Source organism: Beta vulgaris, chromosome 1 (assembly GCF_026745355.1).
Source record: "Beta vulgaris subsp. vulgaris cultivar EL10 chromosome 1, EL10.2, whole genome shotgun sequence".
Lineage (NCBI taxonomy): Eukaryota > Viridiplantae > Streptophyta > Magnoliopsida > Caryophyllales > Amaranthaceae > Beta > Beta vulgaris.
In genome coordinates this window covers 31,409,000-31,435,975 of record NC_079202.1, presented here as the reverse complement: position 1 = coordinate 31,435,975, position 26,976 = coordinate 31,409,000, and the positions used below count along the sequence as shown (strand labels likewise).

Sequence of the window (26,976 nt, the reverse complement as noted above, 5' to 3'; positions counted from 1 at the left end):
GTCGCGAGTCGCGACCCCTGCCGCTGCACTTTTTATTTTCTTTTCCTCCCTTGGAGGGAAAGGAGGTTAAGTCAGCTTTTAGTTTTAGCTTTACTAGGAAAAAAAGGTAGAGAGAGAAAGGGAGTTCCATATGTTTCTTCTACTCTTCCTTATTAGATTTGTAATGAATTTCATGGATTGCTAGCTTAAACTTCCATCTGAATTTGGTTATTGAAGCTCTAATCTACTTGTGAGAACTTCTTACTCTCTATCTTCTTATGGTCATTGTGATGCTTCTTGTATGTATTTCCATGATATTTGCATAATCCTTGCTAGGAACTTTACTAGTAATGTTGTGTGAATCATCTAATGCTAGATTTAGGTGCATAATCGGATTGTTGTGTTCCTAGCTCCATGTAGCATACTAGGTGTTTGATTAAATGCTGAACATTAATCTTGTGCACTTAGAGAAGCATAGCTTATTACTTGAATGTTGTTGCTTTAATAACATTAGTGATCCTATTGTGTTCCTCGTTTTTAATGCTACTTTGGTTTGAACTTAAGTGCGATTCATTTGAGTTAATTCATAGTAAGAGCGGTTCAAACCACGCAGATCGTGTGTTAGACCACGATCTAGGAGGATAGAAGTATTGACTTCTCAATAGGTGACCATAGGAGAGGTTGAGGGTTAAGGTTTCGTGATTACAAAGTAGGTTAGGGTGGATGCTAACCGAGTCCAAGGCCTTTTTATATTGTAATCTCTTCGTGTTTTAGTATTGTGATTAGTTTAGATCACTTACACTGTTCCAAATCCCCCTATTCGGTTGCTTTGGCCTTAGTACATACTAGGGTTCTTGATTTGCTAATTTCCAATCAAGTTCATTTGCTCCCTGTGGATACGATCCCTGCTTCCATTATACTTACTTAGTATGCATGAAAGTAGGTTAATTATATATGGTTAGGAGTACACGACAAACGCCTACCACAGTCCCTTCTCTTAATCCCGTCATCAGAGCCAAGACTGTTACCTCTTGCTGCAAGCTAGGAATAGTGACGACTTCTGAATTGAAGCATCCTATGTAATCCCTCAAACTTTCTGATTCTCCCTACTTGATGGACATCAGCTCGCCGGTTGTTTTCTCCATGCACTTGTTGCTAACGAAGTGTGCAACAAACATGGAGGTGAGCCGGCGGAAATAAAAAACAGTTGCCGGTGGTATGCTTTTGAACCAGGTCTGGGCTAGTCCAGTCAATGTAGAAGGAAACACCTTACACCATACCGAGTCAGTATTAGTGTATAGCAGCAGGTGTCCTTCATACGTCGAGATGTGATCCTCAGGATCTGTCTTACAGTCATACTTACATGTCGGCATCTTAATTTTTTCCATAGGCTCTTGAAGTATAACCGTTGAGAAAGGAGAATTTCGTAGAGATAGCTGGTGTTTTCCGCCCGTACTCGCTTTTTCTTCTAGGCTGAGTTGACTGTTGGATCTCAGTGAATTGGTCCTCTTCTTCGTCTCCTCCACCCAATGGCTCCATAGGGGATCCTGGTCATCCTGGCCTTGGTCACCCTGGCGGCCAGTTGCTAGAGAGCGCATCTTTCTCACAGGGCTATGGGCCTACTCAGGGGACGCTTGCCGGCTTGACCAGTCGGTGTTTGGCTCGCGATGGCCTGAAAAACCTCCGCCGCACTCCTGAGCTGTTCAAGAGTAAACATATGTTGGAGCGCTTCAAAGATACCTGGTTGAGGGGCTTCAGTAACGTTCTTCCCCTTATCAGCAGGTGGCTTGGAAGATCCTACCACCGGTTGCGGAGTCGAAAAACCCGGTGGTGCTTTCCCCAATGGGACATTATTCTCATCAGTATCCGACATCCCAAAAGTTTGCTTAGGATCCATGAGAGTGGTATGCTGGCAAAGTTATGGCTTAAGACATAAAGGTATAGTTCTCCGCTCCTTCTAGCGCCAATTGTTCCGGTATGGGATAATTAGTAGGGAATGAACCGGTATCCTTCGTAGGTGTAAGCCGGTTTAGTGTCCTGCGAAATAGAGTACGTAAACTAACCTCGGGGGTTGATTTGAGAAACGCCTCTCCGATGCCTAAGTCAGTAATGGGTAATAACCGGTATATCTCAAGAAGAGTATAATAATATATGTGAACATACTTTTTGACTCAGATCAGTGGGGTATTTATAGTAGCCGACAGTGCCCTTGCTAAGGTATGACTTTGCTCCTATTGGTTGGATACAATTCTATACTCTTTCAATACTTATCTTTAGGCCCATACATACATTAGATAGTAACAGGATCAGGCTCGGGCCCATATGAGAATATATAGCCCAGGATAGGAGTACCATTAAGGTATCCTGATGAAACCGACATGACGTAGTCAAGGGCCCTATAACAAATATCTTGACCATGACCATCTTTGGCGGTTTCCAAGAACCGGTATAAAACTTAATCAGCCTCCATACAAAAGGTTTTAGCCTATGTATAACACGAACACAACCACATTTTTAATGGTGATACCCTGACCCCACCCTATGAATTTGGTCAAAGTTATGAAGTTAAGACGTCTGAAGATAGTGAACAGCGAACTCAAATAAATATAGTACGTTAAGCGGTTGAGCCAACAATTTCAGTGGTGCAATGTTTACAAATTAAGTCTGCCTCAAGTTCAGCAACCACATAGTGTTGCCTTTAACTGCATGTTCTTTGATTTCATTTACTGACCTTTTGCAATTTTCTTCCTTGAATCAGCTAGGGAAGTGGCATTAATTCCAGAAATTCAATTAAAAGGGTTTGAGGGCTGACCATTCAGACTTCAGAGGGTGCTAAATATTTCAATTGTGCCTTAAAAGTCTTCCAACATCATGTTTTTCAACAATAGTACACAAATATTGCTCTTGGATTGGTAAAGAAAGCATGTTTTTACTCCGTTTCTTTTCGTGGAATTTTGACTTCTAATCAAATTCAACAAATCATTCGCATTAGAGCGGGAATAAAGCCATCAAACAAAGTGAAACAACTTCTACAAGCGTATACATATACAAGTATATCCTAGTCTTTTGTGTCATTATCATGGCATTTTTTATTTCTTTTTTTCATTCTTTTTTAAATGCTTTCTCTGTTTCTTTTTAAATGCAACAAATACACTTTTTTACTATCTACACTTTTCAATTTGACTAAAATTTGTGATTCATATATAATGAAAAGCATAGTCGAGTGAGATTTTGTTAGATTCGTCTCGTGATATACTTTCATAAGATGTAATTTTTATAATTTTTACTTATATATGATTATAGATATTTGTGTCAAAACAATACAACGAAATGCGCAAAAGTGCATTTATTAAGAATATATATAATTCCAATGATGTCAAAAATAAACTTACTTTTGCACTAATTATATGCTAACCTTGACACTTTTTTTTTTACTAATATACAAGAAATAGTTATTATTTACAATGTTGTTAGATTTATTCCAATCTAGATTTCTTAAATAGCATCTTTTATAATTTTTAATAATATATAATTAAAAACATTAATAATCAAAATTGTCCACTAAATAGTGTAAATGTGTGCAACTAAAAAGACGAGAGGAGTATATAAATTAAGACTTTAGATTAGCTTCCTTCATAAAAGACTTTAGATCAGCTAAGCACACATTCATTATTTTCCAAAAACGCAAGCAATACAACAATCGCCTGAAAAGACAAATTGCCAAAATGCTAACCATCTCAATGCATGAAAATGGATTGACAATATCCTAAACTTGTACATTTACACACAACATCACCCCTCAAAAGCTACTTATTTATCATTGAGAAAAATTATGAATTGGTTGATTCAACAATTACCAGTTTTTGAGCTTAGCATCACTCAGACAGTTTATTAAGATAATTAATCTCACTTCTTTTTTACGGTTTAAACATACAAACAACTCATACATACATACATGATACATTTAAGTTCCGATGACTTCATAATCAAGCCTCTTCAACTACTTTCGGAGAACACGAAGAAACAGCGTGGGCGACCGTTAAATAGATGTTATGTTCCCCAATTAAAGTTGTGAAATGGGATGCATGTAGCTTCTCAATTACCACTGGTCCTGGATTTGCTAAAGCAAGCTACATGAACAACATTCAGAACAAATATGTCAGACTAGTACAAATCTACAACAACAAATTCTGCAAGTATAATGAAAAATGAAGGTAAACTATGCGATCATTTGCACAAACGAATCAAGCAATATACTTCCTCTTTTATCGAGGATGTCTTGGCTAGTGGTTAAGATTGATGTGTTGTGAACGATAGGTCGCAGGTTCAAATCCCCCTCCCCTTCTTTGTACTTTGTACCGCCTTCGTGGCTCATATGGATAAAAAAATATACTTCCTCTTTTTTTGAGTTCCAACAAAAGAGGTAGCCGTAGCAATCTTATATTATTTTGGCTACCCATTTGCTCGATTAGGGAACTTTTTCCAAATGAGCGGACGAGTGAGACAATCTTGGGTACATAGGAGACGGAAAAAAATATGCTAAGAAAGGTATTTTGCAACTATTCACAAACGTAACAGAAAAGGGACATCAACTAAAACCATTGGTCCCAGTAATTATTATCAAAATAACTTCAAGGACATTTTAAATAAACAAAAATGTATGTCTTTTTTTTGGTAGGTAAGATGAAAGGTCAGACTATTGACAGGGAGAAGGGATGGTAAAGGAAACCTTACTCCCAAAATACCCCTAGGGGGGTTTGATCTCATAACATTGAAGTTATGAGGCCAAATCTTTACCATTAGGTCAAGTCTTGCTTAGCAAAAACTAACATATGACGTGATGGTAAGTATATCATGAGAGTGATGTTTTAGTTCCAATACACTACTCCCTTCGTGTTTTTTTAGTTGCTACATTTACTTTTACACACTTGCCAAGAAAACATGTGGGTATCATTGAAAAGTAGAGCAATAAAACATAAAGTAGTTGTTTTTTTTGTGAATGAAGACAAAACTAAGGGTATAAACGTAAACAATATGTAGATACCACATACTAAAAGTAAAATATTCAGCAAATGTAGCAAGTAAATTAAAACACCCGAAAATGACAAAATGTAACAACTAAAAAAAGACGGAGGGATTACTTCACTAATTAATTATACTACTCTTATTTTACTAAAATTACAACCTCTTTTATGATCTGAAAAAAAAAAAATTGTATAGATCAGTTCTGAAATGGGCAAAGCTCTGTAATTACATACGTCTTTTCCTCACAGAAATGCAGATAAAAAAAAAAGTTTAGCAAAAAACTATTTACCTGAACACTTCTTTTCTGTAGACTTTTGTATAGCTCTTCTAAAGCATGGATGCCACTCGTATCAATGTCTGTCACAGCTGCATCGACCCATAAACAATATTCCATAAGCCTTTGTTTTTAATTATAATGAATAAAATGATAATCCATTTGCAACAAATTAGTTTTAACTTTATGTTGATCATATCTTAATGAATAACATACGTGACATTTCTACGATTAAAAACTGGATCCTTGGTCTGTACAGCTTTTTCCTTTTCTCTTCTTCGTCAACTAACCATCTCAATATTCTGTAACACAAGAAAAACAAGGATAAAGAAAATAAAAAATTCTGTAACAGAGGAAAAACTACTTGGCCTCGATTTTAAGCACTTGCTTTAGAATATGTCCTTTATGATATGGATATCTTATACCAGATATTATTCAGCTTGCATGTTCTAATATATTTAGTCTGTTTATAAACAATAATATAGAAAAATACAGTGCATAACTGTATAAATGCCTTTCTATTATTACATTATTCTTTACGTATATTTGGACCTCCCGAAACTGTCCTTGCTAATTTTGATCCAACTTGTTGAAACCAGAACTCATCTTGGACACGGGTATGTTTCCAAGTGTCTCACCCGGCAGTTTATGATACTTTTTCATGATTTTGGCCCGACATAAAGTGTTAAAGAGTCTATATTCATGTCAGAGTGTTGAGGATCCGACATAAGTACTTAACGTAATATGATTAGACCAAGCAACATAGGATCTGTGATAAACGATCATAAGGAAGATATCTTAGAAATCAAGAAGTGAACATAATTCATGGAATTACCTCTCCTTGATGTAATTTGAGTTGGAAAAGTAGATGGCTGAATCAACCCTCACAATCAATATGCCAGGAATATTGGTTGCTTCAGGATATTGCTGCATATTTCTGTAAATTGTGGAGCCTGGGAGGTTACCAAGGAGTGCAGTTCTTGGCCTCGTAACTTGCAGGAGGATTTTAGCAAAAGATATGACAACCTGAACAGATAACAAAATCATTTTAGCAAGGGAATGATACATATTTCTACAACAGAAACCTATTTGAGAATTCTTACCGCAATCAAAAGACCAATCTCAACAGACCCGAAAATGACACCAAAAAAGGCACCCATACATGCGACAAAGTCGAATTTATCAATCTTCCATATCAGAATAGCAGCCTCATAATCAATAAGGTTGATGACGGCAGATATGATGATGGAAGCAAGTATGGCATTTGGGGTGTACTTGAAAAGAGGAGTGATAAATAACAAGGTTAGGAACACAATAAATGACATTATGATGTTTGACACTGCAGTTTGACAGCCTGCCATGTAATTCACTGCAGATCGAGAGAAGGACCCTGCAACATAAGCATATGTATGTTTCGATGTATCAAATGATCAATTTAATTGCTTATAAAACAATGTAACTGTCATGGTAAGAAGAATTCATAAATTTACCTGTGGCCACATAGCAGGAAGTCATTGATCCAACAACGTTCATCGCCCCTAGAGCTACCATTTCTTTGTTTCCATCTAGTTGGTAGTCTTTCATAGCTGCGAATGTTCTTCCTATCGCAGTGGCTTCCTGTCAACAAGTTTCATAGAAAAATCTCTTTTTAGTATACATCTTTATTAAGAAAAAAATAGAGAACTCATTGAAGTACCTCAGACAATGGTGTCATCTTTTGAACCAAACAACCTTAAAAGATATGTTAACGCTAGAAGTAATCTAATCTGATCCTTAATTAAGCACCATTTTTCGATCAAAGGAGAAATATGGTGATGATTATTGCCCGCTTCGGCAATTAAGTGAACTTAAATCAACTGTAGAGTAGAATTACTTTCAAAGAATGATGTTAGAAAAGTAGCTTGCAGATTGTTTATTGTAAGTTGGAATTTTTTGAAAACATTGTTGACGATAAATATTAGTAAAAATTAACAGGAAGAAGATGACTTACAGTTAATGCTATCATACCAGCCACAGCACCAATTTTGAAGCCTCTTAGGAGATTGTCTCCAGAAAAATATAGTTGATGCAGCGATGATGGATTAAGTCCTTTTTCTATGTGATTCACCTACAATCAAAATGAAAACATTCATTTGAATGTAAGAAAATTGTCCATCCTGTTTTATTTCAATATATAGAGAGACAAAATTACTTACTATTGCTACTCCCTCCTTTTCTGCATGCGTTACAAACACAAAAAAGGTGGAGAGAATGACGGACAACAATGGAGCAATTGCTGGCACCCAAAATAATTTCTTGTTTCTCTTTCCCTGTTGACACATTAATATCAAACTTCAACAAAAAAAGGTATGCAAATTAGCAAAAGACTGTATTTAGAAATCCTTATAAGTTCAACTCTTACGATAAGCTTAGCGAAAAGAAGGAACGCCAGAAAGACTGCTCCAATAAGTATAGTCTGCCAGTTCCACTTCAAATAGTGAAAAATGAAAACGGACAATCAGAATACGTAGGTTGAGCCCAACTATGTGGAATAAGAATTGATATATAGCATAAAATTACCCCATGATGCATGGAACCAAATACTGAGTGTAGTACAGATATTATATCTGATTTCTTTGTAAACTTCTTGATACCAAGAAATCCTTTAAGTTGTTGCAACGCGATTGTGATTGCAGCTCCACCCATGAACCCGACAATAGCAGCATGCGATAGGAAGTCAATTAAGAAGCCTAGCCTGTTAATAAGAGTGTACGGTGAGATACCACATTACTACAACTTAACCGGGGCCAAAAAAGGGTTTCAGATGAGTCTTTAGCAGACCTGAAGAATCCAAGGGTCATTTGAGTGATCCCTGCAAAAAATGTTGCAGTAAATGCAAGCCTTCGATACTCGACAGGATTTTTGATGGGATCAATCTCGTTCTGAATCAGAGTCCCTAGTAAGAGAGACACAACAGCCACTGGTCCTATGGCAATATCTCTGGAACTACCCATGCAAGCATATATTAATGGGGGAATAAAGCTTGAGTCTGCAATTTACGACAAACAACAATAGGGTATAAAAAATCAACATCACTCTTCCACACAGACTAGCTTTGTGCTAAACAAAAACTATAGTAGCAGTAGTAGTAATAGAGCTTACATAGACCATACTGAGGGTCTAGGTTTGCAAGCTTTGAATACCCAATATCCTGTTACATCAGAAAAATGACTAAGTTACACATGCAAAATTAAACTTGGATATAATATTTTGGACCAGAAATACAAGCTTTATTGGATACCTGAGGGATACAGAGACTAGCAATTGTGAGACCAGAAATGAGGTCTCCTTTAAACTTGTTGAGATTATAACCTCTTCCCCATTCAAGGATAGGGAAAACAGCTTGAAGACCGAGCTTGAACTTCCGTGAGCTAGGCTGATCCTTGAAGTCTCGTAAAGGATCATCAGCAAAGAATGTCTCCTTCACAGTGTGAGTGAACTCCTTAAACAAGTTTTGCTTAGACGGGACACCAACTTTGTGGTGAACATCAAAGTATTGATTGTGACGCTTTGAAGATGATACGCTAGCCATATCAATCTCTTTGGTGTCGGCGTCTCCATTTGTTGGAAGACCGGCCATTGAAGTGTTTGGGGGAACGGTGAAAAGGGTGGTGTTAATGCAGTTCAAATCTGTAAAAATGTAAAATGCATGATAAAGACGTTGCTTAAGAATATTGATCTGAAAAGTATGCTAAAGAAGGGAAAAGGAGGAAAACCAAGTACAATGACTAAGAAACAAAGAATTTGAGCTAGCCTGGAGGATGTGATTGATGAGAGTGTGCTACAAAATGCAAAAGATTAAAGAGGTCTCTGTGCTTTATAAGTTGTGTTAAAGATAATCTAGTCAAAGTCAATAGTTTAGCTAAGTGAATATGTCATCATAAAGAATTATGCAGACCAGAAAAATGTGACACTGAAAAATAATACCTTCATAGAACCAATAAGTGATCATACACTATCTCTAGTTAAGCAAATTCGACCACAAATTATTCAAAAAATTTCAGCAAAACAGTCTCGATCTCTACTAGTAAGGAATAAGTCTGTATACATCTTGAGTTTCCTACAGCAATATTTTGGTAGTTGGCCCATATTGTAGGGTTCTCATTATCTCATACAACTATCTTTCGCAAGTGTTGGCTTAGGAAGTTTGAAATTTCTCAAGCAATCAGACTTTCCTTGTCAAGTCAATACATGTTTCAGATACAACCTTCCCCATAAAAGTGTTTTCAGTTTGTTAAAATCTTAGATGTACACTCCACAAATACCACAAGTGTAGTGCCAATATACTGAAAATAGAAATTGATGTACTATTATGTAATAACTAAACTTAACATGATTTTTGTTTTTGTTTTCTGGAGTAGGGACATCTATATATCTGTATCTAAAATCCAATGCAAAAACATACCATGTTGCCACATATACTCGTACTTTCCCCGCAATCAAATGACATTAAACAATAAAAATGTGTGTTAATACTCGAATACATAACCACTCATTTGAAATACCAATGCACTAAACAACTAATCTACAATCTCATATTAGTCTTCATATATAGGAAAGAAAAATGTTCAAAGACAAGATAATATTTCTTTTTTAAAACAATTAAATACAAATGTATATATTAATACTCATTAATCTAATGCTGATAATAGTGTGTTTTACCTCTTAGTATTCTTATATTAAAAAGAACTCTTAAAAATTTTATAACCTCCATAATTAACACCAGTACACTATTTAATTGCGTCGGTTAGATTATTACACATTAACCTAGATTGCAAATATAAGATTATATTATAGTCTTTGTAATTAATTATATATTATATATATGTGCTATCTCCAAGAGTTATATTGATCAATAATTCATATTATAATTTGCTATGTGGAAAATTTAAAAGGAATTAGAAGATTATTTCACGATAACAAATTCGATGTTCATAACTTCTTTTCACTTCTCTCAAGTGTTTGATTTAACACTTCAAATTTACATTGGTAAATGATCTTTGTCATCACTCGAGTCAACAACTAGTTAATGGCTAAAATCTACTAAAAGAAGTTCACAAATAGCAAACCTTTAGATCAGGTACTAGTATTAGCCAATTACATGAGTAAGGTAACTATTGCATAAGATTATTTTTATTTCAAGAGTATTGCATCAGATTGTCCTGCAAAAAGATCCAATTGCCTTTTTATATATATGGCTAATTCAAGTTTCTTTGGAGTGTTTTTATAGGAAAAATCAACATCAAATAATCCCAATTTCTAAATTCTAAGACCTTCTCAAAACATTCCACAATGTTTTTTTTGCCATCATGAATCCTTTTTTGGCCTATAACATGTATAATTAATAGCAGATTAATTATCTTAGAAAGGTCAATCTAAAAGTTAGGATTATTTTACGATAATAGCATGTAGCGCGACTTTGGCTACTTCATAAAAAATTGCATACTCCTATACTATTCTATAAGATTAAATTTACCTGCCAATATTTTAAAATTGGGAAATGTAAAATTATTTTGGTATATATATATAATATATAGAGAGAGAGAGAGAGCCAAAAAATATAATGGCCCTGTTTGACAATTAGCGAATAGTTCTTAGCTGTTAGCTTATTTTATTAGCTTATTGTATTAGTTAATTGTTTAAAGGTGTTTGGTAGGTAGTTATAGTTGATTGCTACATTATTTTGTAAAGTGACTAACAAGGACATTAAATATAATTGCTCCACTCATTCTCAAAGCTCTAATGTCAAAAAGCTCCCTCTTTAACATCTTCAAAAAGAGTTTTTTGGGCTTAATAAGCTAATTCAAACTCCTTTTTACCGAACCCTTAAATTAGTGATTCACTAGTCAATTCCTCTAATATTAGCTCAAATTTCTATTTTTGTCTCAAACCTTTCTTTACCAAACAAGGCAAGTGATAGAGATCAGACGAAGTTTGATGTTAAGTCTTGGGTACACCCCAACCCTCCATGAAGTAGATTAGCCAACATTCATGACAAAACCAGAAATCATAATACATTAATATTGATATAAAAAAAATGGTTAACTAAAAGTCCGAATAACCTACCAAAATTAGTAAAGTTGTACCCAAAAACTGAAAAATATAGAATCCAAATATAGCATATGTTCTGAACTACAAATAGAGAAGAGTTGGGTATTATCTCCAGTAAGAAGCTAGTTTAATGGAGAATAAAGAGGTGAAAATAGAAAAAAGAAATGTAGGAAAGTGACAAGCACACCTGCTATACATGATTCATCAATGCTTTATATTCAAACCATTGATAGTGGGGGCTCAATGCTCATATGATCTTTTCATCACTTCTCATAAAGTTCTCTTCTTCTCCTTCCATTCTCTATAGTTTTTTGCACAAACACCACCACTAAGTAACCAACCAATAAAATATAAAAGAATATTATATTATATGATTCTCAATGTTATTAAAAAGGAAAAATACCTCTCTAGGATTGTACCTCCAAATGTAAGCACACTTGATGGCACCTGTAACTCTGGAATTTTAGTGGAACATAGAATATTTATTATTTGATTTATATTGATCATGAAAAAAGTTTTCTTTGTTGCACCCAGAAAATATTTTTATAGATGTAATGTAATGAAGAAAAAAGTAGTTGTTTAGGAAGAGAGGGAGGGCAGAAATTACCTGTTCATAATTGTCCCGGTTCAATGAACCCATGGAAGATTTTACAGCTTTGCTTTTTTCTCAACTTTGCACTTTCTCCAATATTTCTAATCTTACAATTTTCAACTTTTAGAAATCTAAAAAGTCTGAAAAAGGAACAGTATTACTATTATATAGGGTTTCAGAAATAACTGAAAAAGAAAAAAGAGAAATAGGGGTATTTAAGAATTGGCCTTAGAAATAGTCAAAAACATTGATTTGAAATTTTTTTTATATATCCCATCTAGATTATGAAAGGAAATCTATACAATTAAGAAATTGCATAGTATATGGTTTAATCTTCAGACCTCAAGTACCTATATTAAAATTTTAACCACTAGGCTAAGTTGTATTTAGTGTTATTATCATAAAATATTATATTAATAAATAAAAATTTTTCTTACCCAGGGCATAACCCGGGCATAATAACTAGTGTATAATTATATAGGGTGTATTAGAAATTTTATGGTTACATGACTACAAGGAATTAGCCTTATATGTATTATTTTATAGAAAAAATTAGTGTTTAAATTTTAAGATAAGTATAATTCAAATTATGCATATAAACTCGAAATTAAAGCGATGTTTGATAATTGCACCCAAAAAAAACATATTTGATAACCGAGAAGATTCAAAATTGAAACATAGATGTTATGTCAAGTGTCAACTGTCAATTGATTAAGAATGATCCTGTTTTTAGAGGAATAATGATCCATTTGTTACATGTATAATCTCCGTTTTTTAACTGTTATATTTTAACATTTTTATTATTGACAAATTTCAATGACAATTATTTGTAATATACGTGAGCAAAAATATAGTCATGTGAAATCTTGTTAGATTCAATTTAATATGTATTTAATAAATATCTACTTTTTATAATTTTTACAAATACAAAATTAAATATATTAAATTTTTTTGTAAAAGGAGATATATTAAGGTTAAAAGGTTTATATTCGCATACATAAAAAATGAAAGGGTAACCATCTTTTAGAAACATGAAAAATTAAATATCCGTTTCTAAATAAGTGCAACGTTTCTTGTTTGCACGTTTGCCAATGCATTATTTTAACCATTAATATATTCAATTATCAATAAGTTAAATTTTTATAAAAAGTTGATATTAAAACATTCAGACGAATCTAACAAGATCCCACATGACTATGTTTTTCCTAAAATATAAATCACCAAAGCTAATTAAAGTTTAAACTGTGAATAGTAAACACTATACAAATGTTGCACTTATTTAGAAACGGAGGAAGTATAAAAGGAAACAAAAAGTTGTTTATCCTTTTAAAATTGGCAGTAAACTTAGGATTGTACTGAGACCATATTGCTGACAAATTCATCCACCTACTCCCTGCCAAATCTATATAGTTTTTTTTTTTTTTTAGGAACCTATAGATTAGTTTTTGCTTAGCAAGCGTTTTATTTTTAACGAAAACACCAGGTTCTTTTGTAGTATTAACGTGGTATGTCCTCCTCTACTGCGCTACAGTTTTTTCTTTTTAAAGGGGAATCTCTTGCCCAGTTGAACTTGTAGTTTCAAATATTTTACTTTGGATTCAAAGCCCCGTGAACTTTTTCAAAAGAAATAAAATAGTATAATCAATTTTAAAATTTTGATATTAGTGATTTTGAAATTGCGAGGCGTTTTTCTTGGAGTAAAATTACTCTTCCGGTGATGAAAAAGTATTTTCCTTTCAAAATGAAGGGAAAACTATTTTCCTTATCACTTTTGTACAACTCTCACTACCTCCTTAGTCCTTACTTTCATGTTCTTTTTCCTTTCATTTCATCATTTTATTACATGGAACCAAACAACGGAAAACTAATTTTGAAATTATTTTTTCCATTGTAAATCGTTTTCCATGAAAATTATTTTACACTTAAATGCTTTACATCCTACCAAACGGAGCCTCGGTGTAAAACATTACACAAATAATTATAATAAGCAGTCTAATTCTAAGATAAGATTAGAGAGACTCCAACCTCTATTGTCCTAACAAGTCTATTCCATCTCACTCTGACATTTTTCTTTTGAAAGAGAAATATCATTAATTGAGGGCCAAACGGCATCTACCATAGGTATTAAAATAAAACAAGATACAATTAAATAAGACTGAATCAAATTCGTCTTCGAAGAAACTACAATGAACCAGATCGAACAATACAGCACAGCCCTCTTGTATTTGCTGAATCAAGCAGCTATTGATGATGAAGTATATATCATTCTGATATAGTTTGGGAAGAACATTCTTGATCGAGTCAGGTTTACCGCATCCGAAATTCCAATACCTTCATGCTGAGTCTCGAACTTCAACCAATGAGAATAATTTCTCATACCTAAAAACAAAAGAACCATACTCACAACTCCCATAGGGGAGAAGGAGATTTCCAAAACAGAAACTAAATATCTCATAACAGGGTTTGAGAAACTCTCATAAAGAGAGACTAATTTATTGAACAAAACAAGAAAATGAACTAAAAACTGAAAATAAAAGGGAAAAAGGGGCTTACCATGGATGAAAACATCCATGGCAGCCCCTAATTGATGAAGAAGGGGTAGGGAAGGCTAGGGTTTGAGAGAGAGAAAAAGAGAGAGGAGGCTAGGGTTTCTTTTAAACATGTTTGCCTTAATGTTGTCATCTCACTCTGACATAATACTATTCCTGGACATCCCACACCATCATAGTCGTCTCTTCTTTCCTCCTTGCTTCCTTCGTTTTCCTTTAAATCTCGAACTACAACAACCAAATTTACTAAAGGGGTTAAATTAGTCATTAAACGGATGAAAGAGAGTGATACTGAATGAATTACGCAGATCACTAAATACATTAAACTGGTAATTAAATAGACTAGACTTGTCGCTATATTCATAAAGTTGGTTTATTCTCTTCTTTATATTGAGTTTTGACATTGTCTAATTTTTAATTAGAAATAGGCGGCCTTTTATAATACCAACTAAAAATATTAAGAATCTAATATGATATCTGCATAGTAATTTGAAATATATATACGATGAATAAAATATGAATCTGAATCCAATTTTAAAAAATCTAAGTTGGATACCCATTTCAACCTGTTGTCTTTTCTAACTACTCTTATGGTCCGGCTATTTTTAACTTGTGTGGACCTGATCTGCAATAACTTATTTGTGGACCAGGATCCTCTCAGATGCGAAGAGACCAAAATAAAATGAAGCCCAAACAAAACAATATCTCATTCTTTCTCCTCATTTGTACACCCGCAACTTTCTAAAAAAATCTAGACACTCTCTCCACATTCACTACTACATTAAAAGGCAAAGGCAACACACCAAAATCGTTGCAATAGGGTTAAAAATCGTTGCAGTAGACCTATTGCAACGGTTTTGTACCGTCGCATTTGTTGGCGTTGCAATAGGCCTACTGCAACGACTTTTAGCCCTATTGCAACGGATAAATGTGTCGTTGCCTTAGATCATCTATCTTTTGCAACGGCTTTGTTAGTGGCAGGTTGTGCAATATTCTTGGCTACGGCAACGACTACTATTTAAGCTAGTCCAACGGATTTAAGCTACTGCAACGATTTTTTTTTCCCATTTTTTGGTGATATTGCAACGATTATTAATGTAACCTGTTGAAAACCTATAATATAACCGCGCTCTTGATATATATTAGTAACGATGCAACAAATGCAAAAATACTCTTGAAATGCCAAAAACAATTGTCATATATATCTGTAACATAATTTCCAAAAGTAATTAAACTAAGAGTATACATGACAAATCCTAATTAACGAAAATTAACGTACTTAATCAAACCCAACTAATAAACATTTGTTTTAGTACCACAAATTCCTTTTAAGTACACATATAGATCATTTTCCTTCTAAATATCGCTCCATTTGATCTGTTTTGCTGCTCTCCTGAGTTTCACTAATTAACCAAAGATTGTCCGGCTCGGTTAGACCCCAAATCTTCAGGAATTTCACCAAGTCTCTCCTGAAAAGCAGATATAAATAAATGTTGATGATTGCCTTAAAAAACAGAATTCTTGCTACTACCTCCAAACAATTTAACTGCGTAGAGCATAGATGGCAGTAGATTTGTTTCACTGGGTGAAAAGTCATTGTTATTAACTTGCTTGGAAAAAAAAAAAAAAAAAGAGTAATATTGTCATGTTTTGCAAGTGAGATTCTAGATCTAGTGAAGGGGTGGGGATGCAGGCCTAGGGAGGGGTCAATTGTTCATGCGAGTGCAAGTGGGTGTAATTGTAAAAGAAAAACAGAGAGATTGACAATGCATTTTCGAATATTAAGCTAGCACAGTGAGCCAGTGACATCACTAGTGCTCTTTAAATATTATGTTTAAGACTGGCTATAATGTAAAATGAATTCAATGCAGCCCCCCCATATACCAAGGCCGACTCCTTACAACTTACCTTCCGAAAAAAAGGGCAGTCAGGACAGTGGTGCCAGAAGAAATGTCAAGAACACTAGAATCAGCAAATGCATAATCAGCCTTAACAAAGGCGCACTTAACAGCCTTTTCCAAAGAAACAGGAAACTGTGGATCATCGACAATATACTTAAGAAGGTTGTTACAAACAAAGGAAGCTACGTCTGTTCCACCATGACCATCAAATACCTGTTTATGATTCCACCAAGATAATTTCTATACAAACTGTACCACCCCCACGACTCCTCCTTTTATAAACTAGGAGAAATTGCGGGAGTTGTTATGCCACGCATGATAATACGTAAGGCTAATCAGATAATATAGCGGAAGTCTTTTAAAATAAACTGGAATTACTTTAATACAATAGAAATAAGAAAGTATGTAAATGAATTACAAACTCCGAGACTATCCCATACTAGTCCCATATTCAAAAGTTAAACCTTGACCCCATTGGTCAAGTAAAGTCAAATATAAAATTCAAGATAACTTAAATAAGAAAGTACTCGTGTACTAAAACTCCCATCCGGATGCTTATGATTTCCATGCACATCAAGAACTTGTACCTGCAACTTCTTCTCTAAACTCTGCTCACCAAATGGATCATCACAGGGTTGTTGAGGAAAAACAACAACCAAAAGAAACAAAGAACACATACATCAGCAACGCTGAGTACATAACACAACTAATTAATGCGAATAATAATGCATGCAATCCTCAATCACTTCGGCTTGCTCTTCTTACGACTCTACATGCGACAAGCACATAACTGAACTTACTAAATACTTTCTTTTATTATTATTTGGCAATGAACGGGCACCGTCCTCCCCTTGGAGTCATACGGGCTACTATTCCTTGTGTAAGAGATCCCACACCTCTTACTAAAGTTCCATGAACTTTAAATAACTTGACTCGAGAATTTTAAGCTTGTTAGTAGTGAATGAGGGTGAGAGTGAGCCTCTAGACTCAACATCTCAGAGATAAAGAATACGAGTGACACCTAGTCCACTCAAAGATCTTGATAATTGGAATTCCATAAACTTGCTCGATAAAATAAAAGCATTAACATCGTCATGCTAAGCTATATGCAGGAGTATAGTTTCACACTAACTCCCCCTTATGTTCAATACTCATGGGGATCCATCCCAAGAGTTTTATTGCCAAAGCCCATTATGTGAGACACAATCACAATAATACATCTAGCAAATAAATCAATTTCTTATCTTTCTTTAACAAGTGAATGCAACAAACACCATAATTAACTCAATTCTAAATTCTTTGAGACCTTGCTCATCTTATTACTTTAATGACTCCATGAGTCCTTTTTCTTACTTTCTTAAGGATCCATGATCCAATCAATTGAGTCCTTGCTCAATGATTAAACTACTTGTGAGATCTTGCTCAATAACTTTAACTTATGAGACCTTGCTCAATAACTTGATAACTTATGAGACTTTGCTCAATAACTTGATAACTTGTGAGACCTTGCTCAATAACTTGATAACTTGTGAGACCTTGCTCAATAATATATATAACTTCTAATGAGACCATGCTCAATAAAATATATAACTTCTAATGAGACCATGCTCAATAAAATATATAACTTCTAATGAGACCATGCTCAATAAAATATTCTCAGGCAAGCCCTAGCTTCAAGAATAACTTTAATAACTTTAATCATGCTCAAAAGCAATTAACATCAATAACATGCTTTTCAAATATAGGAATAACTCAAAAGTTCCATTCCTAATCTCCTTTCTAAGTTCTCAACATATACTCAAACAATTTCAAGGCATAAGCCTCTCCTTACTCCTCATGCTCAATAAAATATATATCCTTTGAAACTACTAAAGTCAAGGTCAAAGTGTATGTACCTTGATTACACAAAAATCAACTGTCAACAGTTGACTGGCTTTAATTATTCTTGAAACCTACCAACAATAAAGTACTATCAATTAGTACTTCCAACAACAATTCAAAGCTACTTAATAATTAAAATCAGCATTTTAAATATACTAATAAAGCTGATTTTTCTTACAAATGCTTTAAAAACTATTTTTAAAGTCCTAACTTGAAAACCTTTACTATTAGGCAAAACCCACTACAAACTAATACTTAAAACTTTATAAAACTACTAATTTACTTAATAAATTACTGCTGTAAATTATTAAAATAATAATAACAATTTCTTTTTTTTTTTTTACAAGTGGTTCAAAAACCACAAATCTGAAAAACCACAACCACTGGCGCCACCACGAGCACCACCACCACCACCAGCTGCGCGGCAGTGGCAGGCGGCGCCCGTGCCCAGTCGGCTGCCACCACTGCTGTCCCGACAATGGTCTCGTCGGACCTGTCGATCTCGCCGGCGAACCACCCTTGTGGTGGCCGGAAATCGTGAACAAAGAGGAGAGAGAAAATAAGGAAGAAAAACCCCAAAAAATTCAGAAAAATCATTACCTCTTTGCTTCCCTTTGATAATTGCAAGATCTTCCTATAAATTTCAAAAACAAAACTAGATTAGAAGCTAGAATTATTGAAGAGAATTACTTGAAAAACTTACTTGAGGAAGAACAAAGGTTTGAGAGGAAAAACCCACTTACTCCTTTTTGACAAAATGGTGGCTAGTGAAGAAGATGGAAAAAGATGGGAAACTTTAGGTTTTCTCTTTTTATAGTGGTAGTCAATTTGGGTAAAAGACCAAAATGCCCTTACTCATCAAATTGCCAAAATACATTTGATGATAAATTTCCAAAATAATCTTCCTACTAATATTAATAAAATACTTCCTTGAAAATACTAAAATACTTCTTTGTGGAAATACTCAAATACTATTTTGGTAAAATGACCAAAATACCCTTCTGCTCTTAAATACCGAAATTAAATAGCTTTAATAATTAAAAATGATTAAAACTATTTAATTAAATATCTTAAAAATATGGGGGATTACAGTCTACCCCCCTTAAAAGAAGTTTCGTCCCGAAACTTAACAAAACCCTCCTCTCTAATCCAACTTTCAAATTTGAAAATTTACGAGCATTACGCCATAAAATAGTTCTTTCTTAAGAAGTAGCCAAATAATACGCTACTAAGTAAAACAAGTAGCCAAATAATACGCTACTAAGTAAAACAAGTAGCCAAATAATACGCTACTGAATAAAACTTTTGCCTTGAATGTTCAGACTATGAAATGCTTACTTTGCTTGAAAAGTTTTTACTTGAAAACTCTAAAAATAGTGCACAAATGCAACAAATTCTTACTAATTTCTAGCAAAATGCGCGCACGCACTCTACCCCCCTTAAAGGAGTTACGTCCCGAAACTCAACTCACCTAGTCGAAGAGCTCAGGATACTTCTTTCTCATCTCGTCTTCAGCCTCCCAGGTGCCTCTTCGGTACGCTGGTTAGACCACAAAACCTTGAGTATCTTTATATCTTTATTTCTTGTACTCCTCACCTTAGAGTCCAAGATCTTTACTGGTCTCTCTTCAAAAGAAAGCGTCTCATCCACTTCTATAATCTCGGGATCTAATACGTGAGACTTATCGGGCACATATCTCTTTAGTTGGGATACATGGAACACATTATGCACCTTTCCCAAGTTATTTGGCAAATCTAAACGATAAGCCAATCTTCCAATTCTTTCAATGATGTCATACGGACCTATAAACTTCGGGCTAAGCTTTCCTTTTTGCCCAAAACGCATCACCCCTTTCATAGGTGACACCTTCAGTAAGACTTTCTCGCCTACTTGATATTCGCTATCTCTTCTATTCTGATCTGCATAGGCCTTTTGACGATCCTGGGCCGCCCTCATCTTCTCACGAATATATCTCACTTGATTTACAGTATCTTCAATCATTTGCGGTCCCAAAGTAACCGTCTCGCTAATATCGTTCCAGCACAATGGGCTACGACATTTTCGACCGTATAAAGCTTCAAAAGGAGCCATCTTAATGCTAGAATGGTAGCTATTATTGTATGAGAATTCTATTAAAGCCAACATCTCATCCCAAGTCTTAGGGTAATCTAAGGCACACGCCCTAACATATCCTCGAGAGTCTGAATGGTTCTTTCCGATTGACCATCAGTTGCTGGATGAAAAGCTGTACTTTTAAGCACATTGGTCCCAAAAGCTTTCTGTAATGCCTCCCAAAAATGAGATAAGAATCTTGAATCTCTATCAGACACAATAGTGGAAGGAACTCCATGATGCCTCACCACTTGGTCCACATATACTTTACCACACTGTTCCATCGACCAATTGTCCTTCATTGGAACAAATTTTGCTACCTTAGTTAGTCTATCTACGATCACCCACACTTTGGTGAAACCTTTCGCTGTCTTGGGAAGACCTACAACGAAATCCATTGCTATGTCATCCCACTTCCATTCAGGCACTGGTAACGGTTGAATCGTCCCTTGAGATCTCTTGTGTTCGCTCTTCACCTTCTGACAAGTCAAACACCTAGCAACAAATTCAGCTACTTCTCTTTTCATATTGTTCCACCAGAACATTAGCTTCAAGTCCTTATATAATTTATCCCCTCCAGGGTGGATAGAATAAGTCGTGTTGTGCCCTTCCTTCATCACTTTTTCTTTCAACTCGGTGCAACTTGACGGTATGCACCATCTTCCATTGAATCGGACACTTCCATCATCATGGATACTAAACTCCTTTGTCTTTTTCTCCTTGATCAGCTTCTTTATCTTCTCCATTTCCTCATTCCCTTCTTGAGCCTTTAAAATTTCTTTATTCAATTCTGACTGGATTGAAATGGCATTTAAGCATGCTTCCACTCCACTACTTCCAACAACTTCAATGTTGAGCTTCCTAAACTCGTCACACAACTTCTCTGGAAGTACCAAAGTACTTAAACTATGGCTAGACTTACGACTTAACGCGTCGGCAACGACGTTTGCCTTTCCTTCATGGTATAAGATCTCAATGTCATAGTCATTCACCAACTCTAACCATCTTCTCTGCCTCATATTCAAATCTTTCTGAGTATACAAATACTTCAGACTCTTGTGATCTGTATACAACTTCACCTTCACTCCATATAAGTAGTGTCGCCAAATCTTCAAAGCAAACACTATTGCGGCTAATTCTAGATCATGGGTTGGGTAATTCACTTCGTACGGTTTCAATTGCCTAGAAGCGTAGGCTATAACCTTTCGATTTTGCATCAACACACACCCTAAACCATTTTTCGAAGCATCACTATATACCTCCAACTCAGCATTCTCCTCTGGTAACGTCAAAATTGGAGCTGTAGTCAACAACTCCTTAAGCTTCTTAAAGGCTTTCTCACATTCCTCGGTCCATATGAACCTCGTATCCTTCTTCATAAGACTAGTCATTGGTTTAGCTACCCTCGAAAAATCCTTCACAAAACGTCTATAGTAGCCAGCTAGACCCAAGAAACTCCTTATATCAGTAACATTCCTGGTTTAGGCCATTCGCTCACTGCGGTTATCTTCGACGGATCTACGGAAATTCCCTTCTTGACACAATGTGGCCAAGAAATGCCACTTCTTCCATCCAAAATTCGCACTTCGAGAACTTTGCGTAAAGCTGATTCTCCCTTAGTGTAGATAATACTGACCTCAAGTGCTCTTCATGCTCCTCCTTGTTCCTTGAGTAGATAAGGATATCATCGATGAATACGACTACAAATTTGTCCAAATACTCTCGAAACACTCTATTCATGAGGTCCATAAACATCGCTGGTGCATTGGTTAAACCAAATGGCATCACGGTGAACTCATAGTGACCATACCTCGTCCTAAAGGCAGTCTTTGGTATGTCCTTCTCCCCAATCTGCAGTTGGTGATACCCTGACCTCAAGTCTATCTTTGAAAATATTCCAGCTCCTCTTAATTGATCGAATAGGTCATCAATCCTCGGTAACGGATACTTATTCTTAATAGTCACCTTATTGAGATCTCTATAATCGATACATAGCCTCAAGCTTCCATCCTTCTTCTTTACGAATAAAACAGGCGCTCCCCATGGGGAATAACTAGGTCTAATGTACCCTTTCTCGAGTAATTCCTCTAGTTGCTTGTTGAGCTCCTTCATCTCTGCTGGAGCCATTCTATAGGGTGCTTTTGATATAGGGGCAGTTCCAGGAACTAAGTCTATGGTGAATTCTAACTCCCTTTGAGGTGGCATTCCCGGTATATCTTCCGGAAATACGTCTGGAAACTCATTCACCACCTTCACATGCTCTATCTTAAGCTTCTCTTCTTCCAACCTCTGCACATTACACAAGAATAACGAAGCTCCCTTCTGCACTTGCTTTACCAAACTTAAGGCTGAAATGATCTTAATTCTACCTTCTTGTGGTTTAGTCTTGAAAGTCACCTTTTTCCCATTCTTATTCCTCAATCTCACTTTTTGTTCTCCACAAAGAATCTCGGCTTTATACTCCTTAAGCCAATCCATTCCTAAAATGATCTCTAAGTCTTCCAATGGAAATTCTATGAGGTTGGTTTCAAAGTCTACATCCCCAATTCTCACAAGGACGTTCTCATATACTCTTGAGCAAGTTACTACTTCCCCAGATGGTAACATAATAGGAATTTCAACATCTCTAGGGTTTCCTAAGCCATATTTTGAAACAACTAACTTTGACACAAATGAACGCTCGGCTCCTGAATCAAATAAAGCTTTAACAAAAGTGGAATTAATAGAAACATTACCCGTAACTACGTCCTTGGACGTCTCAGCTTCCCTAGCACTTATGACATTCAACCTTGCCACTGCAGGCACACTAGGACCAGCTCCACCCGAAACAGTCTTGTTGTTCCCATTTTGCTTGTTCCCGCCTTGATAATTGTTGCCTCCTGAATGGTTTCGATTACCCTGACCAAACTGGTTTCCGTTCTTGCCTTTGTCAGTCTTCAACTCAGGGTTCTTGGAGAAGCACTCATACTCTCGGTGACCCAATTTGTGGCAATAGTTACACTCCACCAGCTTTCCTTCACAATCCTTTCCAGGATGATTGTAGGGGCACCTCTTGCAGAAATACACGCATTCGTCTCCTTTCTTTCCCCTATTAGAACCATTTCCACCCTTCTGTGGTTGATACTGGCCTCCATTCCTTTGGCCACTAGATTGTCCTCCTTGGTGAAAGTTATTTTGAGGCTTGAACTTCTTGTCGTTCCTCTGAAAATTCTGACTAGGATTTTCCTTCCTCTTGTTGTTTGAGCTCTCAACTCCAGCTTGTTTCAAATAGGAACCTAAATGAGCAGCTCTATCATACACTTCCTCTAAGGTCCTGAAAGTTGAACCTCCTAGCCCAAGCTTCACCTCAAGACTAAGTCCAGTCTCGAACCTAATTGCCTTTCTTTCCTCGGTTGGTACTAACTCGGGAGCAAACTTCATCAATCCTACAAACTTCTCATAGTACTGCTCCACAGTCATGTCACCTTGCTTCAACTCATCAAACTCAGTGGCCTTTTGCCTCCTCAAGAAATTGGGATAAAATTTCTCCTTCATAGCTACTCCGAAAGCCTTCCAATCAAAGTCAGGCCTTGCCATTAACGTCTCCTTATGCTGCGACCACCAAAAGTCAGCTTCCTCCTTAAGGTAATATGCAGCTATAGCTACTTTCCTATTATCTGGACATTGGATAGCATCGAATAGCTTCTCAAAATCCCTAACCCAGTTCTCAAGCTTAACAGGATCACCCTTCCCATCATAAGAAGGCGGTTTCCTATTATGCATATGCAATTCCCTTCCCTTTTTGCAATTCGACTTTGAAATACTTTTCAGTTCGAAAACTTTTGTAAAATAAGGTAATATAAACCTTGGAGCTCTGGTAACCACTTTGTAACACCCCCACGACTCCTCCTTTTATAAACTAGGAGAAATTGCGGGAGTTGTTATGCCACGCATGATAATACGTAAGGCTAATCAGATAATACAGCGAAAGTCTTTTAAAATAAACTGGAATTACTTTAATACAATAGAAATAAGAAAGTATGTAAATGAATTACAAACTCCGAGACTATCCCATACTAGTCCCATATTCAAAAGTTAAACCTTGACCCCATTGGTCAAGTAAAGTCAAATATAAAATTCAAGATAACTTAAATAAGAAAGTACTCGTGTACTAAAACTCCCATCCGGATGCTTATGATTTCCATGCACATCAAGAACTTGTACCTGCAACTTCTTCTCTAAACTCTGCTCACCAAATGGATCATCACAGGGTTGTTGAGGAAAAACAACAACCAAAAGAAACAAAGAACACATACATCAGCAACGCTGAGTACATAACACAACTAATTAATGCGAATAATAATGCATGCAATCCTCAATCACTTCGGCTTGCTCTTCTTACGACTCTACATGCGACAAGCACATAACTGAACTTACTAAATACTTTCTTTTATTATTATTTGGCAATGAACGGGCACCGTCCTCCCCTTGGAGTCATACGGGCTACTATTCCTTGTGTAAGAGATCCCACACCTCTTACTAAAGTTCCATGAACTTTAAATAACTTGACTCGAGAATTTTAAGCTTGTTAGTAGTGAATGAGGGTGAGAGTGAGCCTCTAGACTCAACATCTCAGAGATAAAGAATACGAGTGACACCTAGTCCACTTAAAGATCTTGATAATTGGAATTCCATAAACTTGCTCGATAAAATAAAAGCATTAACATCGTCATGCTAAGCTATATGCAGGAGTATAGTTTCACACTAACTCCCCCCTTATGTTCAATACTCATGGGGGATCCATCCCAAGAGTTTTATTGCCAAAGCCCATTATGTGAGACACAATCACAATAATACATCTAGCAAATAAATCAATTTCTTATCTTTCTTTAACAAGTGAATGCAACAAACACCATAATTAACTCAATTCTAAATTCTTTGAGACCTTGCTCATCTTATTACTTTAATGACTCCATGAGTCCTTTTTCTTACTTTCTTAAGGATCTATGATCCAATCAATTGAGTCCTTGCTCAATGATTAAACTACTTGTGAGACCTTGCTCAATAACTTTAACTTATGAGACCTTGCTCAATAACTTGATAACTTATGAGACTTTGCTCAATAACTTGATAACTTGTGAGACCTTGCTCAATAACTTGATAACTTGTGAGACCTTGCTCAATAATATATATAACTTCTAATGAGACCATGCTCAAAAAATATATAACTTCTAATGAGACCATGCTCAATAAAATATATAACTTCTAATGAGACCATGCTCAATAAAATATTCTCAGGCAAGCCCTAGCTTCAAGAATAACTTTAATAACTTTAATCATGCTCAAAAGCAATTAACATCAATAACATGCTTTTCAAATATAGGAATAACTCAAAAGTTTCATTCCTAATCTCCTTTCTAAGTTCTCAACATATACTCAAACAATTTCAAGGCATAAGCCTCTCCTTACTCCTCATGCTCAATAAAATATATATCCTTTGAAACTACTAAAGTCAAGGTCAAAGTGTATGTACCTTGATTACACAAAAATCAACAGTCAACAGTTGACTGGCTTTAATTATTCTTGAAACCTACCAACAATAAAGTACTATCAATTAGTACTTCCAACAACAATTCAAAGCTACTTAATAATTAAAATCAGCATTTTAAATATACTAATAAAGCTGATTTTTCTTACAAATGCTTTAAAAACTATTTTTAAAGTCCTAACTTGAAAACCTTTACTATTAGGCAAAACCCACTACAAACTAATACTTAAAACTTTATAAAAACTACTAATTTACTTAATAAATTACTGCTGTAAATTATTAAAATAATAATAACAATTTCTTTTTTTTTTTACAAGTGGTTCAAAAACCACAAATCTGAAAAACCACAACCATTGGCGCCACCACGAGCACCACCACCACCACCAGCTGCGCGGCAGTGGCAGGCGGCGCCCGTGCCCAGTCGGCTGCCACCACTGCTGTCCCGACAATGGTCTCGTCGGACCTGTCGATCTCGCCGGCGAACCACCCTTGTGGTGGCCGGAAATCGTGAACAAAGAGGAGAGAGAAAATAAGGAAGAAAAACCCCAAAAAAATTCAGAAAAATCATTACCTCTTTGCTTCCCTTTGATAATTGCAAGATCTTCCTATAAATTTCAAAAACAAAACTAGATTAGAAGCTAGAATTATTGAAGAGGATTACTTGAAAAACTTACTTGAGGAAGAACAAAGGTTTGATAGGAAAAACCCACTTACTCCTTTTTGACAAAATGGTGGCTAGTGAAGAAGATGGAAAAAGATGGGAAACTTTAGGTTTTCTCTTTTTATAGTGGTAGTCAATTTGGGTAAAAGACCAAAATGCCCTTACTCATCAAATTGCCAAAATACATTTGATGATAAATTTCCAAAATAATCTTCCTACTAATATTAATAAAATACTTCCTTGAAAATACTAAAATACTTCTTTGTGGAAATACTCAAATACTATTTTGGTAAAATGACCAAAATACCCTTCTGCTCTTAAATACCGAAATTAAATAGCTTTAATAATTAAAAATGATTAAAACTATTTAATTAAATATCTTAAA

General features: G+C 35.5%; 2 protein-coding genes and 2 long non-coding RNA genes across 7 annotated transcripts; all 4 read right to left on the bottom strand.

Moving 5' to 3' along the window:
* Window positions 1-3,581: 3,581 nt before the first annotated feature.
* LOC104884641 (sulfate transporter 1.2) lies at window positions 3,582-12,076 on the bottom strand. 4 transcript variants are annotated; one of them, XM_010669327.4, is made up of 16 exons: window positions 11,976-12,076; window positions 11,772-11,823; window positions 11,556-11,669; window positions 8,559-8,947; window positions 8,420-8,468; window positions 8,099-8,306; window positions 7,838-8,012; window positions 7,680-7,745; window positions 7,474-7,587; window positions 7,269-7,385; window positions 6,769-6,895; window positions 6,382-6,668; window positions 6,114-6,304; window positions 5,495-5,580; window positions 5,294-5,370; window positions 3,582-4,109 (listed from the first exon to the last, which is right to left on the bottom strand). In XM_010669327.4, the coding sequence occupies exons 4-16, from the start codon at window positions 8,895-8,897 to the stop codon at window positions 3,966-3,968; spliced, it is 1,980 nt and encodes a 659-aa protein (XP_010667629.1). In that variant the 5' UTR covers window positions 8,898-8,947; window positions 11,556-11,669; window positions 11,772-11,823; window positions 11,976-12,076; the 3' UTR covers window positions 3,582-3,965. The 4 variants fall into 4 exon arrangements, with proteins under 4 accessions (XP_010667629.1, XP_010667626.1, XP_057249064.1 ...); XM_010669324.4 differs by lacking the exon at window positions 11,976-12,076 and having other exon boundaries at window positions 11,772-11,923; XM_057393081.1 differs by lacking the exons at window positions 11,556-11,669; window positions 11,772-11,823; window positions 11,976-12,076 and adding an exon at window positions 11,384-11,473.
* A 4,722-nt stretch (window positions 12,077-16,798) lies between these two features.
* Window positions 16,799-19,800, bottom strand: LOC130590599 (uncharacterized). Its single transcript, XR_008968449.1, has 3 exons — window positions 18,892-19,800; window positions 18,306-18,362; window positions 16,799-17,018 (listed from the first exon to the last, which is right to left on the bottom strand). It is a non-coding gene; the product is annotated as an uncharacterized LOC130590599 (long non-coding RNA).
* A 2,121-nt stretch (window positions 19,801-21,921) lies between these two features.
* On the bottom strand, window positions 21,922-24,143 carry LOC130589982 (uncharacterized). The gene has a single exon (XM_057391698.1). The coding sequence runs from the start codon at window positions 23,977-23,979 to the stop codon at window positions 21,922-21,924; it is 2,058 nt and encodes a 685-aa protein (XP_057247681.1). The 5' UTR covers window positions 23,980-24,143.
* A 75-nt stretch (window positions 24,144-24,218) lies between these two features.
* On the bottom strand, window positions 24,219-26,975 carry LOC130590595 (uncharacterized). The gene is made up of 3 exons (XR_008968444.1): window positions 26,502-26,975; window positions 25,916-25,972; window positions 24,219-24,627 (listed from the first exon to the last, which is right to left on the bottom strand). It is a non-coding gene; the product is annotated as an uncharacterized LOC130590595 (long non-coding RNA).
* Window position 26,976: the final 1 nt, after the last annotated feature.

Excerpts from the sequence above, each read along its gene's own strand:
- LOC104884641 (XM_010669323.4), bottom strand. The coding sequence starts at position 9,269 with ATGATCACTTATTGGTTCTATGAAG. Across the intron at positions 6,669-6,768 it reads TTCCTGCTATGTGGCCACAG|GGTCCTTCTCTCGATCTGCA; the intron begins GTAAATTTATGA and ends CTTATGTTGCAG. Across the intron at positions 6,305-6,381 it reads AGATTGGTCTTTTGATTGCG|GTTGTCATATCTTTTGCTAA; the intron begins GTAAGAATTCTC and ends TTATCTGTTCAG.
- LOC130589982 (XM_057391698.1), bottom strand. The coding sequence starts at position 23,979 with ATGGCAAGGCCTGACTTTGATTGGAAGGCTTTCGGAGTAGCTATGAAG.